Source organism: Aethalodelphis obliquidens, unplaced genomic scaffold (genome assembly GCF_003676395.1).
Source record: "Aethalodelphis obliquidens isolate GAN/ISIS:26980383/991018 unplaced genomic scaffold, ASM367639v1 scaffold19, whole genome shotgun sequence".
NCBI lineage: Eukaryota > Metazoa > Chordata > Mammalia > Artiodactyla > Delphinidae > Aethalodelphis > Aethalodelphis obliquidens.
This window is the reverse complement of record NW_020837963.1, coordinates 22,518,912-22,535,600: the sequence shown is the minus strand read 5'-3', so window position 1 is coordinate 22,535,600 and position 16,689 is coordinate 22,518,912. Positions and strand designations below refer to the sequence as shown.

General features: G+C 35.9%; 1 protein-coding gene across 10 annotated transcripts in view; it reads left to right on the top strand.

Annotated features, from left to right (window-relative positions):
- Positions 1-16,689, top strand: part of RTTN (rotatin) — a 137,855-nt gene that overhangs the window by 13,600 nt on the left and 107,566 nt on the right. For all 10 annotated transcript variants that reach the window (XM_027118736.1, XM_027118739.1, XM_027118737.1 and 7 more), the window contains 3 exons: positions 687-868; positions 3,110-3,225; positions 14,610-14,780. In XM_027118736.1, the coding sequence (XP_026974537.1) occupies positions 687-868; positions 3,110-3,225; positions 14,610-14,780 (469 nt within the window). The remainder of the gene's footprint in view (positions 1-686; positions 869-3,109; positions 3,226-14,609; positions 14,781-16,689) is intronic.

Here is a 16,689-nt window from a genome sequence, read left to right as displayed (position 1 = left end):
TCAGTTGTGCATAACATCAAAAGTCAACATTTTGAGGTGCTTTGTAAATGGGAAGTTCAAGCCTTTCTGGAGCACTTTTATCCCCACCCCACTCCTTTACACCCAAGGTAATTTTTTTTATAAAGTAAGCCAAGAAGGGATGTTCCATTTTGGGGTACATTTTCAAAATCATATGATGTTGACTGTACTAAATAAAGTAATCCATTTCTCATCATGTTTTTCTGGCATTTTCTAGCATTCTTCAGTTGCTAACATTGGCTTACTTAGAACATTTGGTGAAAATCACAGAAAATCTAGGAAACCGTACGAACTATTTAGTTTTGCCTTTATAAGTTACGGAAGAACTTTGCTATGAATCTGTTTGCTTTCCTTTAGAAATGGATGGGTTATCAGTGTTCATGTTGATTGCTGCTATAGGAATGTTGACACGTTTGGAGAACATCAGTTTGAAAAGCAACATATAAAAAAAGCATTCTTGGTTTCACTTAAATTTTGAGCCATCTTTATGGAATTTAATCTCATAAATTTGTCAAGGTTTCTGTAAATCTGACCAGAATTGTTTCATGGAGCAATATAATTGTGCACGGTATGAGTCTCCTAATATTCCAGGCAGCAGCTCTGCAGTAAATCTGCTTGTGGGCTGTTTCCATACTCAAGGTTTATTATTATCCTTGTCTACTTTACAGTGGAAGTAGTAGTCACGCTCATGTCAACTCAAGGGTCTCCATCCCTTCCCCTTTGGACATGGTGCACCTGGACCTGCCAGAGCTGGAGGCTGAGGACACGCTAGAGCTGCAGTTCCAGCAGCTGAGCCTGCCCCAGCTCTGCGTCTCCATCCTGGAGTGTGCCGTTCCTCTCTTAAGAACAGGTTGGTTGTGCTTGAAGTCAGTAGTTCCTTTTGTATACTTTGTGTTTGTTTTGTCTATTTTCTAGGACTCTAATTTTTCTCGTTTCTGCTTTCTATCTGTCTTAGGACCTTTAAAATCTGGATTTACTTATCTTTTGGGGTACAAATTCCTAAGAACTTAGTAAGGTCTTTTATTATCCCTTAATTAAACGTGGATGCCATGGAGCGCTTTTCAGATAGAGTATCCCCTTCCATTGCTGGCCTTTTATTGCACAGACTTCCATTTGTGTGTGGCTATTTTAAAGGTAAGCACTGAAAAAACAATGCAACTGGAGTAAGTTAGAGAAGATGGATTGGCATGAATAGACCAGAATAAAAAACTCTTTGGCTTTTGCTCTTTAGAAATTTTTTGAGTTGCTTTCAGTTGTTCACTCCTCCTACTCGGTTTTTACTTGAGCTATGAAACATGTTAAAAACCGTAACAGACCCAACACTGGATTTGTACCTTTGCAGTAATTTCTTTTTCTTAAAAAACAAAACAGAACTCAGAAAACCCAAATGTTCTGGAGTTACATTTTCTCTCAAATGTGCTGGGTAAGTTTGCAAAGATGTACTGCAGTGTACACTGGGATGTCGTTGTGATTTTAGTGGAGAGTGATAAGAAGGATAACAATGTGGCCGGTGTCCAACAGAGCCTAGTAATCAAACAAGTTACCACACATTGAGTACCTGCTGTGCTCGGCTACAGGATGTGGTCTTGTGCACATTATTTTATGCACTCCTCACACCAACCCATTTTATACATCCCTTAGTGGTAATTACTGCTTTTCTCCCTGTTTTACAATGAGGAAGCTGAGGTTTAGAGTGCTTTAGAAACTTATCCAAAGTCAAACAGTGAAGAACAGAGGCTTGAACTACGGTTCTGAGACCAAAGTCCATGCATTTTGCAAGGTGAAGAAAGGTTTGGAATAAATAATGATTTTTATTCTCTAAATATATACATTTTAAGTAGTTGATAAACGTCAAAATACAAGATAAACAGGTTTTGCTTTTTTTCGTTTATACTGGCTGAGTAAAAAATCTGTCCCATGCTGATGGTTCTTTAAGTCCTATGACTATTCTTTGCCTGCTTGGAAGTGATAGGGAAGAAGGCCGGAGGTAGGTGTATATTTGGGAACATGAACAATTTTTTTTTATTCTGAAGAAAGCTCTATACCTTAACTTCTCACTGACTGAAGAACTCTGCTTCCAGGAGTGAGGAATACATATTAATTCATGTACTAATAATGTGACATGAAGGAAGATCTGAACTTTGGCATCATCAAGTGTATATGTTTGTCTGCATGGTGTACTGAGGAGAACAGTTTTAGATTTAATGATTTTGCATTTAACCTTTTCTTAATTTGCTGTAAAAAGTCAGATTGATAATTATAGAGCTGTATCATGGTACATAAAATTTTCTAAATGTTCTCTTGCCCTTTTGTGGGAAATTATTGCATAATTTGCATTTGTTCAGTGTCGTAAGAGATTTCTAAGAGAATTTGCTCCAGCTGTTCTCATGAAACAATTAATCTAGACCCTTATGATCTGGTAGTTTGTTTTACTTTTATTCATTAGAAATTGACCTTTGGTATGTGGGACAGGAAAGTCTTGATTGAACATTCACCTTACTTAGAATTATGGGTGGTGGAATTCCTTTGTTATTCTATCTCTGTGGAGAAGGGAGATTGCTCAGGTGGGTGTGACTCTGACAGCACAGTTTCCTCCGGAATGTTTTTAGAGTTTAAGGTGAGTGTAGGTTTCCCAGGCAACTCCTGTGTAGGAAACTACTAATTCATGACAAGGCTTAAACCTTCTAGTCCTAAGTGGGAAATTTATTAGACTGCATCTTCTCAACTAAACCTGTGCTTTGTCACCTATTACATGTAACATCGATGGTCTCTGAATCTGAAAAGTTATTTTAATCTATCTCACAGTGCTTTTAGTTAGATTATTGTTATACTCTTCCTATCTTTCCCACTTAAAAGCACATTTGATTTTTTGTAGTTAAATAGTGTTATGATTGAAACAGAAGTCTAATGGTGATTGTATATTGTGACTTCCCTATTCGTCTCTTTTAAACAATTCTAAAAACATCAAAAAATAAAAAGAGAAATAGGAACTTGGGGGCATTAGCTAACGAGAGGATTGAGCAATATGATGTTCAGCTTTATTTGAATTAACTTTATTTTTCTTCTCTCTCTCTCCTATTTGTATTCCTAGGTAGTAGACAGATGATAATAAGAGTTCTGGAATTGCTTGCAGAGGATATGGTACTTATTGGTGAAGCAATTTCAGCAGATATCTGGGATGACAGCAGTCTTTTTGCTATAGATATGGTGAGAATCAAGGTTTTCCTTGGGATGTGGGTAATAATATTAGTATCTTATTTTATCTTGGTCCTTGTAAGCTGGTTTCATTGTCTCATTAGTCTTTGAAGACTTTCTTTGTTTTAGACACAATAGATCCCAGGCTTATTTTGTGCATAGTCTGGAATAGGCCATTTCCCCAGAGATTCTGGTTACTTTTAATGCGGGAAATGTATATCAAGACCAAAAACAGGCCATTAGGGCTGCTTGTAGTTACAGTGATATCATTCGTTCCCTTCAGTAATAGAACCTAGGAAATCTGTATTTAAAAAAAACTCATGAATTCAGACTCTGCTACTTCTGAACTTCAACTTGTATTTCTTTGCTTGGACTTTATTGTCCTTCATAGATTCTTAGCAACATCAACATAATTGCTTATTAGTTTTAACCTTCAGCATAAAGTAAGTAATTTCACAGTAGCAGTATTAGTATCACTGTGGTCAATAACTAATAAAGTTCAGGATTTTCTTGCAGTTCTTTTTGACTTAGACTAAATCTCACTAAGTATATAAAGTCAAAATTCTGTGCCTTAAAGTCACTCAAAAGAATTATTTTCTCTGTTACCAATTCAGTATACAGTTAGATTTTTGTTTCAATTTGTTTTCATTTTGGGGAATTGTTTTCTCTTCATAAAAATGTAACTCAGGGGTGTCTCCCTGCCATCCTGTTTTCTAGTTTATTTTTTACATTTTTATTTTAGTTTTTGCAAATGTAAGAAAATATGTAGATTCTTATTCCCCCTCTCACATCTTACATAAAAGGTGGTATATCATATACAGTTTCATACCTTGTTTTTACAACGTAAGAGTAAATCCTGTATAGTAATTAGACTTATTGTTGTGACCATTATGTATAGAAATATTGAGTCACTATGTTGTGTAAGTCAGTTATTCTTCAAAAACAAGCAAAGAAACGAACTCAGAGGAAAAAAAGATCAGATTTGTGATTAACAGAGGTGGGAAGTAGGGAGAGGGGGAATTGAATGAAGGTGATCAAAGGTACAGATTTTCAGTTTTAAGATGAATACGTACTAGGATGTAATGCACAACTGCTGTGTGTTATGTATGAAAGTTGCTAAGAGAGTGAATCCTGAGGGTCTCATCACAAGGAAAGGAAACTGTTTTTCTATCTCTCTAATTTTGTTTCTATATGAGATGATGGATGTTCACCAAACTTAACGTGGTCATCATTTCATGATGTATGTAAGTCAAATCATTAAGCTCTGCACTTTAAACTTATACAGTGCTATATGTCAACTATATCTCAATAAAACTGGAAGAGAAAATAATGCATCCTGGATAGATGGATGGATGTAAACGTAGGCATGGAGATTATTCTGTGTTCATATGTGAAGATCTTCATCTTTTTTACAGGCTGCGACTGCTTCACTGTGTATTTATTCACTCAATAAACATATTGATAGACATAATTGCTAACAAAAATGTGAAATGAGTAATGTGCATTTTTAAAAATTAATTAATTTGTTTTTGGCTGCGTTGGGTTTTCGTTGCCGTGCACGGGCTTTCTCTAGTTGTGGTGATCGGGGGCTACTCTTCATTGCATTGTGTGGGCTTCTCATTGCGGTGGCTTCTCTTGTTGCAGAGCACGGGCTCTATGGTGTGCAGGCTTCAGTAGTTGTGGCACGTGGGCTTCAGTAGTTGTGGTTCGCGGGCTCTAGAGTGCAGGCTCAGTAGTTGTGGCGCACGGGCTTAGTTGCTCCGCGGCATGTGGGATCTTCCCGGACCAGGGCTTGAACCCGTGTCCCCTGCATTGGCAGGCGGATTCTTAACCCCTGTGCCACCAGGGAAGCCCTCCCCCAATTTTTTTAATCTACACAAATCTTTTGAAAAGAAACACAACTGAAACATTTTACAGTAGGTGTAATATATTGTTTCAAGTCCTACAATTTATTTATAAAATAGGGATAATAGTTCTTATCTTAGTTTTTCGTTCGTCCTTAAGGTTATCACATTATTCTGTAGTACTTTTAGAAGGTTTTCACATATTGAAGGTTTTCAACAAGTGAGTTTTCCTTGAGAAGTGTGAAGAATGTTTTATCAGTTGCTTCTTAAAATAGCTCAAGTTTCTTGGCCAGAACATTTATCTGTAAAAGTTAGTCATTCATTTTTAACTTTTGGCTGCTGATCTTTTATGATTCAATGAATTATTTTTACTTTAAAGGTTAAATCTGTTGTGCAAGTGCCAATTGGTATGTTAGAAATGTTAAATAGTACTGCTGGAAATTATATTTGACTTACTTATTTAAAAGAATAAATGCTTCCTAGGAAAAATCTCATCCCTTTGGGCTATATATTAATAGAAGCAGACAATTAAGTAGAATTCCTTAATGTCCCTACTTTTGTGAGGTTTACACAGAAGGCAGAAGCATATTTTTGTCGTGTCGTTAAAGGAACGAAGTAATAAATGTTGACCAATTCAGTAATTAAATGCATGTAGATATGTAATCAATTCTCTAGATCTTTCCAAATAGTGCTAATAGCATTCATGTCTGGAATTCCATAACTCAGTTTATGTAAGCATAGTCAAAGAAATTTTTTCTCCATAAATTGAATATTTTTATTTCAGTTGAAATAAATAAAAGAAAAAATATTTTCACTGAAATTATATTTTGTTAAAATAAAGAATTTTTTTGGTAAGCACTTGTAAAAGTTAGGATGACCTGAAGTATGTCATCCTTTTTTTGCCTACCTATGAAATTAAGTTTGTTTTTTCCTTATTCATATGGTAAGTTAGGTTCACGGAGTAAGGCTCTTTTCCTCATGCCAGATAACCCCAGACTCTTGGGGCTGTTTTCTGTTTGTTTTTTGCCTTCTTTCTGTCACTGCTGTCACTCAGTGTCACGAAAAGCAGTGTTTTCTCCTTCTTTATGACTGATTCCTTCTAAATTCCCATCTGACCTGCTGTGAGCTGGTAACTTAGATTTCCAGGCATGTTGGAAGAATTGCTGGTTGAAGTTCAAGTGAAGTGGAGAGGATTATGAAAGTTTCTAGAGAGAAGGGCTTGGTATCCAGTAAGGGCTCAAGAAGGGGAATTGAACCAGATTGTGAATTTATAATTGGCTGAGTGGAATCTCTAATTAGCATATGCTTTTCCTGCTACTGCCGCCAGTCCAGAGACAGGTGTTTTAGTTCACCAAACATTCTTTGATTGCTCATTATATGCTAGTGATAAACGGAATACTTCCTGCCGTATCAGTAAACAAAGGATGTCACAGTCATCAGTAATTGCAGCCACCTCCGATGGTGAGCTGGTGAGCCCTGAGGGCACTCAGGAAGGAAAAGAATACCTGCCATCTAGCAGCCATCAGACTGCAATGATTTCAGTGAGCCCAGACTCTTGCATCTTCCCGTGCACAGAAAAGCGCTAAATTCCTTAACTTGAGATATCTGGTTTTCTTTAATTAACAGTAATCTTTTGACATTCAGACTCCCTGCCCTTTGTTACAAAACTCCCATGTATCCTGGCTCCCCACCTAGCCTCCACGGAGCAGTTCTCTCAGGGTTACTTGAGATGCGGCCTCCTGGCCTTGAAGTCCTAAAAATTCCTGCTGAATAAAACATAACTCTCAGCTTTTAGGTTGTGAATAATTTTTTAGTCGACCCTGGGCCCTGGGGGTGCAAGATGAATAAACAGCAATTCTTTTCACTCTTGTGGGAGTTAGATAAAAAATTGACTGTATTCCCCATGCTGTACATTTCATCCCCATGACTCATTTATTTTGAAATTTGCAGTTTGTACCTCTTAATCTCTCTCACCTATTTCACTCATTTCCCCCCCTCTCTTCCCCTCTGGCAGCTACCTGTTCGTTCTCTGTGTCTATGAGTCTGTTTCTGTTTTGAAGTTTGTTCATTTGTTTTTTAGATTCCAAATATAAGTGAAATCATATGTTTTTTGTCTTTATCTGCCTTATTTCACTTAGCATAATACTTTCTGGGTCCATCTGTGTTGTCACAACTGGCAATATTTCGTTCTTTTTTATGGCTGATTAATATTCCATTGTATGTATATGTGTGTATGTGTTTGTGTACATATGTGCCACATCTTCTTTATCCATTCGTCTGTCGATGGTCACTTAGGTTGTTTCCATATCTTGGCTGTTGTAAATAGAGCTTCTCTAAACGTTGGGGGGCACGTCTCTTTGAGTTGGTGTTTTCATTTTTTTTGGATATAAATCTAGGAGTGGAATTGTTGGATTATACAGTAATTCTCGTTTTAGTTTTTTGAGGAATCTCCATGCTTTTTTCTATGGCGGCTGCATCGATTTACATTCCCACCAACAGTGTACAGGGGATCCCTTTTCTCCACATCCTTGTCAACATTTGTATTAGTGGTCTTTTTGTTGATGGCCATTCTGATAGGTGTGAGGTGATATCTCACTGTTGTTCTGATTTGCATTTCTCTGACTAGTAATGTTGAGTATCTTCTTATGTGCCAAGGGTGCTTTGAAAACACTCCCAGCCGAGAATCTCAGGGAGGGCTTTGTGTAAATCGTGGCTGAGCTGAGTTTAAATTACGAATACGATTCGGCTAAGAAAGTAAAGGTAGGGCTTTTTGTCTGGCGGAGGGGAAGAGAATGATGGGGAGGAATGAATAGTGCTGATTGGTGGTCAAGGCTAGGGCTATTGGGAGGAGTGCAAGCAACCAGAGCATAAAACGTGAGGTGGATGTGGTGGGAGAGAGGCTGGAGGGTTCAGGTGGGGTCTGCTCACAGAAGGCTTTTGACGTGCTGCTGAGTAGTTTGGCTGTCATTCTGCAGGCAGGATGAGCTTGCTCTTAAACATAGAAGTGCCTGGTGAGACTTGCACGCAGAACAGTAATTGGCTACCTTGTAGAAGGGGAGTGGGGAGTGTGAGGCTGGGAGCATATGGGGGAGAGTCACTTATTTCAGATGCTTTACAGAATCCAAAACCTGTTTTATATTGTGCAGATAGTGGAGATATTGTGTTTGCACTATAAATTCTGTTTTATTGGGAATATTTAGAATATTTTGTTCATCTGATATTTTAAGTCTGTAATTTTGTAAAAGCTTTGACTATCCTCTGAAAACTGGCTCTTTTTTTTTTTTTCTGCATCAACTACTTTACAGCTGTTTAAATATCTTTAGCCCAGCAAATTAAAACTGTGGACCAGATAGTATTGTTTTAAAATCCTTTCTTTTCTTAAAACATTAAAAAGAAAACACTGGGCTTCCCTGGTGGCACAGTGGTTGAGAGTCCGCCTGCTGATGCAAGGGATGCAGGTTCGTGCCCTGGTCCGGGAAGATCCCACATGCCATGGAGCGGCTGGGCCCGTGAGCCATGGCCGCTGAGCCTGCGCGTCCGGAGCCTGTGCTCCACAACGGGAGAGGCCACAACAGTGAGAGGCCCGCGTACTGCAAAAACAAAACAAAACAAAACAAACGCTTTTTTTTTTTTTTTTTGGCTTGGAAGAAGTGTTGGAAATAGTAAAAGCTGCAAGACTGATTCTTATAGTATTTAATACTTCCTTTTTATACTATTTTGAGAAGTATGTCAATTCATCATTAGAATTAGCAAGGTTATTTGAAACAATTTCACAAGTAAATAGATTTTTACAAAAAGCCTTGCAATACTGAGGTCTTAAATGTGTTCATTGATTTAAGTTGTAAATTGTCAAAGTTAGTCTTGAATAACAGAGATATGTTGTTTGTAGATGTAAAAAAGTATTTTAATGGAGAAGCACTGGGTGAAAAATTGCCTGTCCATGTAATAAGACTGTCACTGTGTTTCTAATTTGTTTTCTCTAGACCAGTGGTTATTAATATAAGTGCTATTAAAATTTTCTATTTTAATTTTGTAAGGGTGGCCCTACGTTTGGTTGAAATTTTTAACTTTTAGTTTTATTTCCATGGGCTCAAAGAACATAGTCTTAAATATACATTGACCATTTTTTGCGATTAAGTAAATGGCTAGTTTTAGTCAGTGTTCCTTGGAAACTCGAGGAGTTGTAGTCTTTGAAATGTTCAAAGTTTATATCTGTTTAATTTATTAATTAAGGTAAAAAAGACTGAGTTAAAACCTTTAAATCCAACTTCAGGTTTTGCTTCATATTTATGTTATTCAGACCACAATGACTCATTCATGTTGGGTCTTTACTCTCTATTATGCACTTCATCAATAGAAAATTACCTGATTTATCTAATTTTTTTTGTTCTGAATTATTCATTATTTATATTTCATACATTTTTGTTCATATTTCACTACACTAGTTTTTTTTTGAATTTTTGAATTTTATTTTATGTATTTTTTTATACAGCAGGTCCTTATGAGTCATCAGTTTTATACACATCAGTGTATACATGTCAATCCCAATCTCCCAGTTCATCCCACCACCACCCCCACCCCGCCACTTCCCCCCTTGGTGTCCATACGTTTGTTCTCTACATCTGTGTCTCTATTTCTGCCCTGCAAACTGGTTCATCTGTACCATTTTTCTAGGTTCCACATATATGTGCTAACATATGATATTTGTTTTTCTGTTTCTGACTTACTTCACTCTGTATGACAGTCTCTAGATCCATCCACGTCTCTACAAATGACCCAATTTCATTCCTTTTTATGGCTGAGTAATATTCCATTGTATATATGTACCACATCTTCTTTATGCATTCGTCTGTCGATGGGCATTCAGGTTGCTTCCATGTCCTGGCTATTGTAAATAGTGCTGCAATGCACATTGGGGTACATGACTCTTTTTGAATTATGGTTTTCTCAGGGTATATGCCCAGTAGTGGGATTGCTGGGTCGTATGGTAGTTCTAATTTTAGTTTTTTAAGGAACCTCCATACTGTTCTCCATAGTGGCTGTATCAATTTACATTCCCACCAACAGTGCAAGAGGGTTCCCTTTTCTCCACACCCTCTCCAGCATTTATTGTTTGTAGATTTTTTGATGATGCCCATTCTCACTGGTGTGAGGTGTTACCTCATTGTAGTTTTGATTTGCATTTCCTTAATAATTAGTGACATTGAGCATCCTTTCATGTGTTTCTTGGCAATCTGTATATCTTCTCTGGAGAAATGTCTGTTTAGGTCTTCTGCCCATTTTTGGATTGGGTTGTTTGTTTGTTTTATATTGAGCTACTTGAGCTGTTTATATATTTTGGAGATTAATCCTTTGTCTGTTGATTCGTTTGCAAATATTTTCTCCCATTCTGAGGGTTGTCTTTTCGTCTTGTTCGTAGTTTTCTTTGCTTTGCAAAAGCTTTTAAGTTTCATTAGGTCCTGTTTGTTTATTTTTGTTTTTATTTCCATTACTCTAGGAGGTGGATCAAAAAGGATCTTGCTGTGATTTATGTCAGTGTTCTTCCTATGTTTTCCTCTAAGACTTTTCTAGTGTCCAGCCTTACATTTAGGTCTTTAATCCTTTTGAGTTTATTTTTGTGTATGGTGTTAGGGAGTGTTCTAATTTCATTCTTTTACATGTAGCTGTCCAGTTTTGCCAGCACCACTTATTGAAGAGACTGTCTTTTCTCTATTTTGTATCCTTGCCTCCTTTGTCATAGATTAGTTGACCATAGGTGCATGGGTTTATCTCTGGGCTTTCTATCCTGTACCATTTATCTGTATTTCTGTTTTTGTGCCAGTACCCTATTTTCTTGATTACTGTAGCTTTGTAGTATAGTCTGAAGTCAGAGAGTCTGATTCCTCCAGCTCCGTTTTTCTTTCTCAAGATTGCTTTGGCTATTTGGGATCTTTTGTGTTTCCATACAAATTGTGAAATTTTTTGTTCTAGTTCTGTGAAAAATGCCATTGGTAGTTCGATAGGGATTGCACTGAATTTGTAGATTGCTTTTGGTAGTATAGTCATTTTCACAATGTTGATTCTTCCAGTCCAAGAACGTGGTATATCTCTCCATCTGTGTTGTCTTTGGTTTCTTTCATCAGTGTCTTATAGTTCTCTGAGTACAGTCTTTTACCTCCTTAGATAGGTTTATTCCTAGGTGTTTTATTCTTTTTCTTGCAGTGGTGAATGGGATTGTTTCCTTAATTTAGCTTTCACATTTTTATTCATTAGTATAGGAATGCAAGAGATTTCTGTGCATTAATTTTGTATCCTGCAACTTTACCAAATTCGTTGATTAGCTCTAGTAGTTTTCTGGTAGCATCTTTAGGATTCTCTATGTATAGTATCATGTAATCTGCAAACAGTGACAGTTTTACTTCTTCTTTTCCAATTTGTATTCCTTTTATTTATTTTTCTTCTCTGATTGCTGTGGCTAGGACTTCCAAAACTATGTTGAATAATAGTGGTGAGAGTGGACATCCTTGTCTTATTCCTGATCTTCGAAGAAATGCTTTCAGTTTTTCACCATTGAGGATGATGTCTGCTGTGGGTTTGTTGTATATGTTCTTTATTTTGTTGAGGTAGGTTCCCTCCATGCCCCCTTTCTGGGGAGTTTTCATCATAAATGGGTGTTGATTTTGTCAGAAGTTTTTTCTACATCTATTGAGATGATCATATGGTTTTTATTCTTCAGTTTGTTAATATGGTGTATCACATTGATTGATTTGCATATATTGAAGAATCCTTGCATCCCTGGGATAAATCCCACTTGATCATGGTGTATGATCCTTTTAATGTGTTGTTGGATTCTTTTTGCTAGTATTTTGTTGAGGATTTTTGCATCTATATTCATCAGTGATATTGGTCTGTAACTTTCTTTTTTTGTAGTATCTTTGTCTGGTTTGGGTATCAGGGTGATGGTGGCCTCATAGAAAGAGTTTGGGAGTGTTCCTTCATCTGCAATTTTTTGGAAGAGTTTGAGAAGGATGGGTGTTAGCTCTTCTCTAAATGTTTGATAGAATTCACCTGTGAAGCCATCCGGTCCTGGACTTTTTGTTTGTTGGAAGATTTTTAATCACAGTTTCGATTTCATTACTTATGATTGGTCTGTTCATATTTTCTATTTCTTCCTGTTTAGTCTTGGAAGGTTATTACCTTTCTAAGAATTTGTCCATTTCTTCCAGGTTGTCCATTTTATTGCGATAGAGGTGCTTGTAGTAGTCTCTTAGGATGCTTTGTATTTTTGCGGTGTCTGTTGTAACGTCTCCTTTTTCATTTCTAATATTATTGATTTGAGTCCTCTCCCTCTTTTTCTTGATGAGTCTGGCTAAACGTTTATCAATTTTGTTTATCTTCTCAAAGAACCAGCTTTTAGTTTTATTGATCTTTGCTATTGTTTTCTTTGTTTCTATTTCGTTCATTTCTGCTCTGATCTTTATGATTTCTTTCCTTCTACTAACTTTGGGTTTTGTTTGTACTTCTTTCTCTAGTTCCTTTAGGTGTAAGGTTAGATTGTTTATTTGAGATTTTTCTCACTACACTAATTTTTAACCTTTTATGTACAAAGATAATGTCTTTTTTGTATGTGTAGATTATTTTTGATTTTTACTTCAGTATGAAATCATATTTCACTTACAGGGAAATTTAACCTTTTTTAGTACAGTTATTATACTTGGTTTTCATGCAGAAGTTTTGCTATCTCTTTTGTTTCCTTTTTTTTTTTTATTCTATAGATTATTTTATCTTCCTTTTACTTCTGTAGTGATTTGGAAAGTATCATAGGTTTAATGTTATTTGTGTTTATCTTTAAATTTTTCAAATGATCCATGTAAGTAACAAAAAAATGTTTACTTCTTTATATAATTTTTAAAATTTTGTAAAATATACATAACATAAAATTTACCAGTTAACTCTTTTTGAGTGTATAATTCAGTGGCATTAGGCACATTCACATTGTTGTACAATTGTCACCATTATCTGTCTCCAAAACTTTTTCATCATCTCAGAGTGAAACTCCACACCCACTAAACAATAACTCCCCACTCTCCTCTTCCCCTAGTCCCTGATAACCACTATTCTACCTTCTTTCTTTATGAATTTGTATATTTTAGGTGCCTCATATAAGAGGAATCATACAGTACTTGTCTTTTTGTATCTGGCTTATTTTACTTTACATAATGTTTTCAAGAGTCATCTTGTTGTAGCATGTGTCAAAATGTCATTCCCTTTTAAGGCTGAATATTTCATTGTATGTATACCATCTACTGCATATTGTTTATCCATTCATATGTTGATAGACACATTTCTACCTTTTGGCTGTTGTGAATAATGTTGCTGTGAACATTGATGTACAAGTAAGTGTTTGAAATCCCTGCTTTCAATTCTTTTGGCCATATACTCAGAAGTGACATTGCTGGATCATATGGTAATTCTATGTTTAATGTTTTGAGGAACTGCCATACTATTTCCACAGTGACTGAACCTTTTACATTTCCACCAGCAATGCACAGGTGCTCCAGTTTCTCCACATCCTCGTCAACATTTGTTATTTCCTATTATTTTTGATAATGTCCATCCTAATGGATGTGAAGTGTATCTATTGTGGCTTTGATACTTTGTGTAACTTTTATAGGCTCCATGTCTTTTTTATTTCGTGTTTATCCTTGAATTAAAAAATTTCTGACATACATTATATTTTTGTCTTTAGTTTACAGGTAATTTCTCATTTTAATTTTAATAAATTTTCCGTGGAAAGTTGAGAGTGAGAACCCCAGTGCTTTTTTTGTTCTACCCTTTTTCTGATACTGTCCTTTCAGCAGCTAGTTTATAGGGTTATGTCAACATATCTAGGATATATTTTAGTCTATGTTGTTATGACTTGCCAGTTAGTCTACTGTATTTTAGTTTTCATGTTTTATGCATACCTTTCAATTTAAAAGATATAACTTCTATTTAAGTAGTAAGGTATCTAGAAATTTATGATGGTGGAACATTTGCTCTGAAACAACCTTATTACCTGAAGAGAGATTATACAATTTAATATTTCATTGTTTTTTAATTATTTGACTCCCCTGTTTCATTTCTTTAGTAACTTTGGGATCACTTTGAGGGCAGGGATCATGTCTCTTGAACTAATGCATTTTCTCCCATATACCTGCCACTGTGTTAAGCATACACTAAGTCCAATAAATATTGGATGAGAGATTTACATGCAGTGTTCAAAGTTGGAACAATTAAGTACTAGAAACTGGAAGGAACTAATGGATCATTAAGTTTTTGTATTTTATTTTTATTTATTATTAGTTAGAATTCATATTAAATACTGAAAAATTGTTAGCTTTTTAAAAAATTTAGGTATACTTATCATTCTTTCCTATCGTTAAAAGTATCTCAGCATGTATTGGTTATTCTTATAGGGAGGAATACATTTATATTATTTAATGATAACATTTTATATTGTTCTCCATGATATTTCTATATTGGCCCCTAAAATTGATTGTTTTCTTCTGTTTTGTGTTTAAATGTTTGCAGAAGAAGAAACTGCTCATGGTGTTGGGGTCCCTTGGAGACAGCATATGCTACCATAAAAGCAACATCAGTTTGGAACAACCAGAGGCGGTGCTGGTGCACCACAGGATGGCCTTTGTCAGCATTTCGCTGTTTGCAGTCCGACTGCTGCAGACACTTCTCCCTGTTGAAAAGGTAAGGCAGGTAGCGTGGCTTTGTTGTAGTTTACTGGGTGTTACAATCACTGTCCTGTTGTAAATTCCTTCTGATCATTTCATGGTGTACAAAGATTATATCGGAAATGCAGAAATTGAGAAATGGCTAACATTTTTTATTAGTTTTGACAAATAAATTGATAGAAAAAAATACTAATTTTTTAAGATAACTTTTAAAAACTGTGGTGTAATATGTTGAGAAAGGTGCACAGTTCAGTGCATTTTTACTAAGTGAATATATCTGTGTTTAGAAAGTGACCACCCCCCAAAACATGAAGTAGAACATGACCAGCCTTTCAAGGCTTTCAAGCCCGTCGCTTAACCTCTCCTCTCCCCACCCCTGCAAGCTAAACTCCTTTCTGACTTCTGTCACCATAGAGGGGTTTTTCTGTTTTTGAGCTTTATATAAATAGATGTATAAAGTATGTAATTGCTCAATATTTTTTTTTTTTGAGATTCATTTTTGTTGTTGCTTGTAGCAGTTGTTAATTTTTATTGCAAAATACTATTCCATTATGTGACTGTATGTTAAAGGTGATTTTAATAGGTGTAAATATTTCTTTTAAATCATCTTATTGACTGTACTTTAAAGTGGAGGTTATATCTCTGAATTTGAACGTTGGTGGTAAAAATATCTCAAATGACTCATATGCAAGTGTTGTGTAGTGAACTTATTGCAAAAAGAAAGGTGTGTAGCATCGTGCTTAACTGAAGGTATGGGAAAAATTACTGCAGCTAAAGAACCATTTCCTGTGCCTTTTGTTGTCCTTTGTTATAGCCACTTGCCCTTTTGCTCCGTAGAATTCTGCAGAGCATGTAGTCTAAACTCCATTTTTTTTTTTTTTTTTTTTTGCGGTACGCGGGTCTCTCACTGTTGTGGCCTCTCCTGTTGCGGAGCACAGGCTCCGGACACGCAGGCTCAGCGGCCATGGCTCACGGGCCCAGCCGCTCCGCGGTATGTGGGATCTTCCCGGACCGGGGCACGAACCCACATCCCCTGCATCGGCAGGCGGACTCTCAACCACTGCGCCACCAGGGAAGCCCTGAACTCCAGTTTTTAATAACACATATGCAAAATAGTATCAGGTCATCTGGAAAAATAAGAATAGAACATTAAATTTTAAATATAGTATTTTACTTTAGGGAAAATACCATTTCTGTTAATTTTAATTTTTAACTTTTTTATTAATTATTATGTTTCTGAATAACACTCTGTGTTAAAGAGTGATAATTTTCCAAGGCATAAACATTATAAATTGAAGAATTTCAGTCATATAAGACTGGTATTGCATTTAAAATATAGGTGTCTCAACTTTACATGATAACGTTATATAACTGAAAAATTAGTAGTGCTACAATAACTTGTTACTAAGTATTACAAATGATCAATCTATGTATAGGTTGAGGTATATTTGGAAAAGTTACTTGTCAGTTGTACCGTAGAGCTTATTTATTGCTTTTTTGATTATAGAGTTTTTTTCATCTATATGCTTATTTGGGCAGGAATCAAAATAGAAGTCAATAATTTATTTTATTTGACTTACTTTGGTGTTAGAATAATGTAAAGCCAACTCTCCATGTCTTTTTTTAAGGTAGCTATGTATTGTTTTTGAAGGCAAATCAGTATCTGTCATTTTGGGGAGCTCTTTTAAATATGTAGCTTGGAACTTCATTAGAACAGTAAGTGGGGTCATTGAAGAGATTGTAATTAAGGTATCAGCTTATAGATGGTTATAACTGCTTTGATTGATTAACTAAGAACTTTAAAATGAGATCTAAACAAACATGCTCTTCCTTTGCTGTTAACTTTCTCCTTCAGTTTATATAAATACAAGGCTATGCTGCCCTCTGCCTGTTGCTAGCCCACCAAAAATTGAAGTGGAATTTGG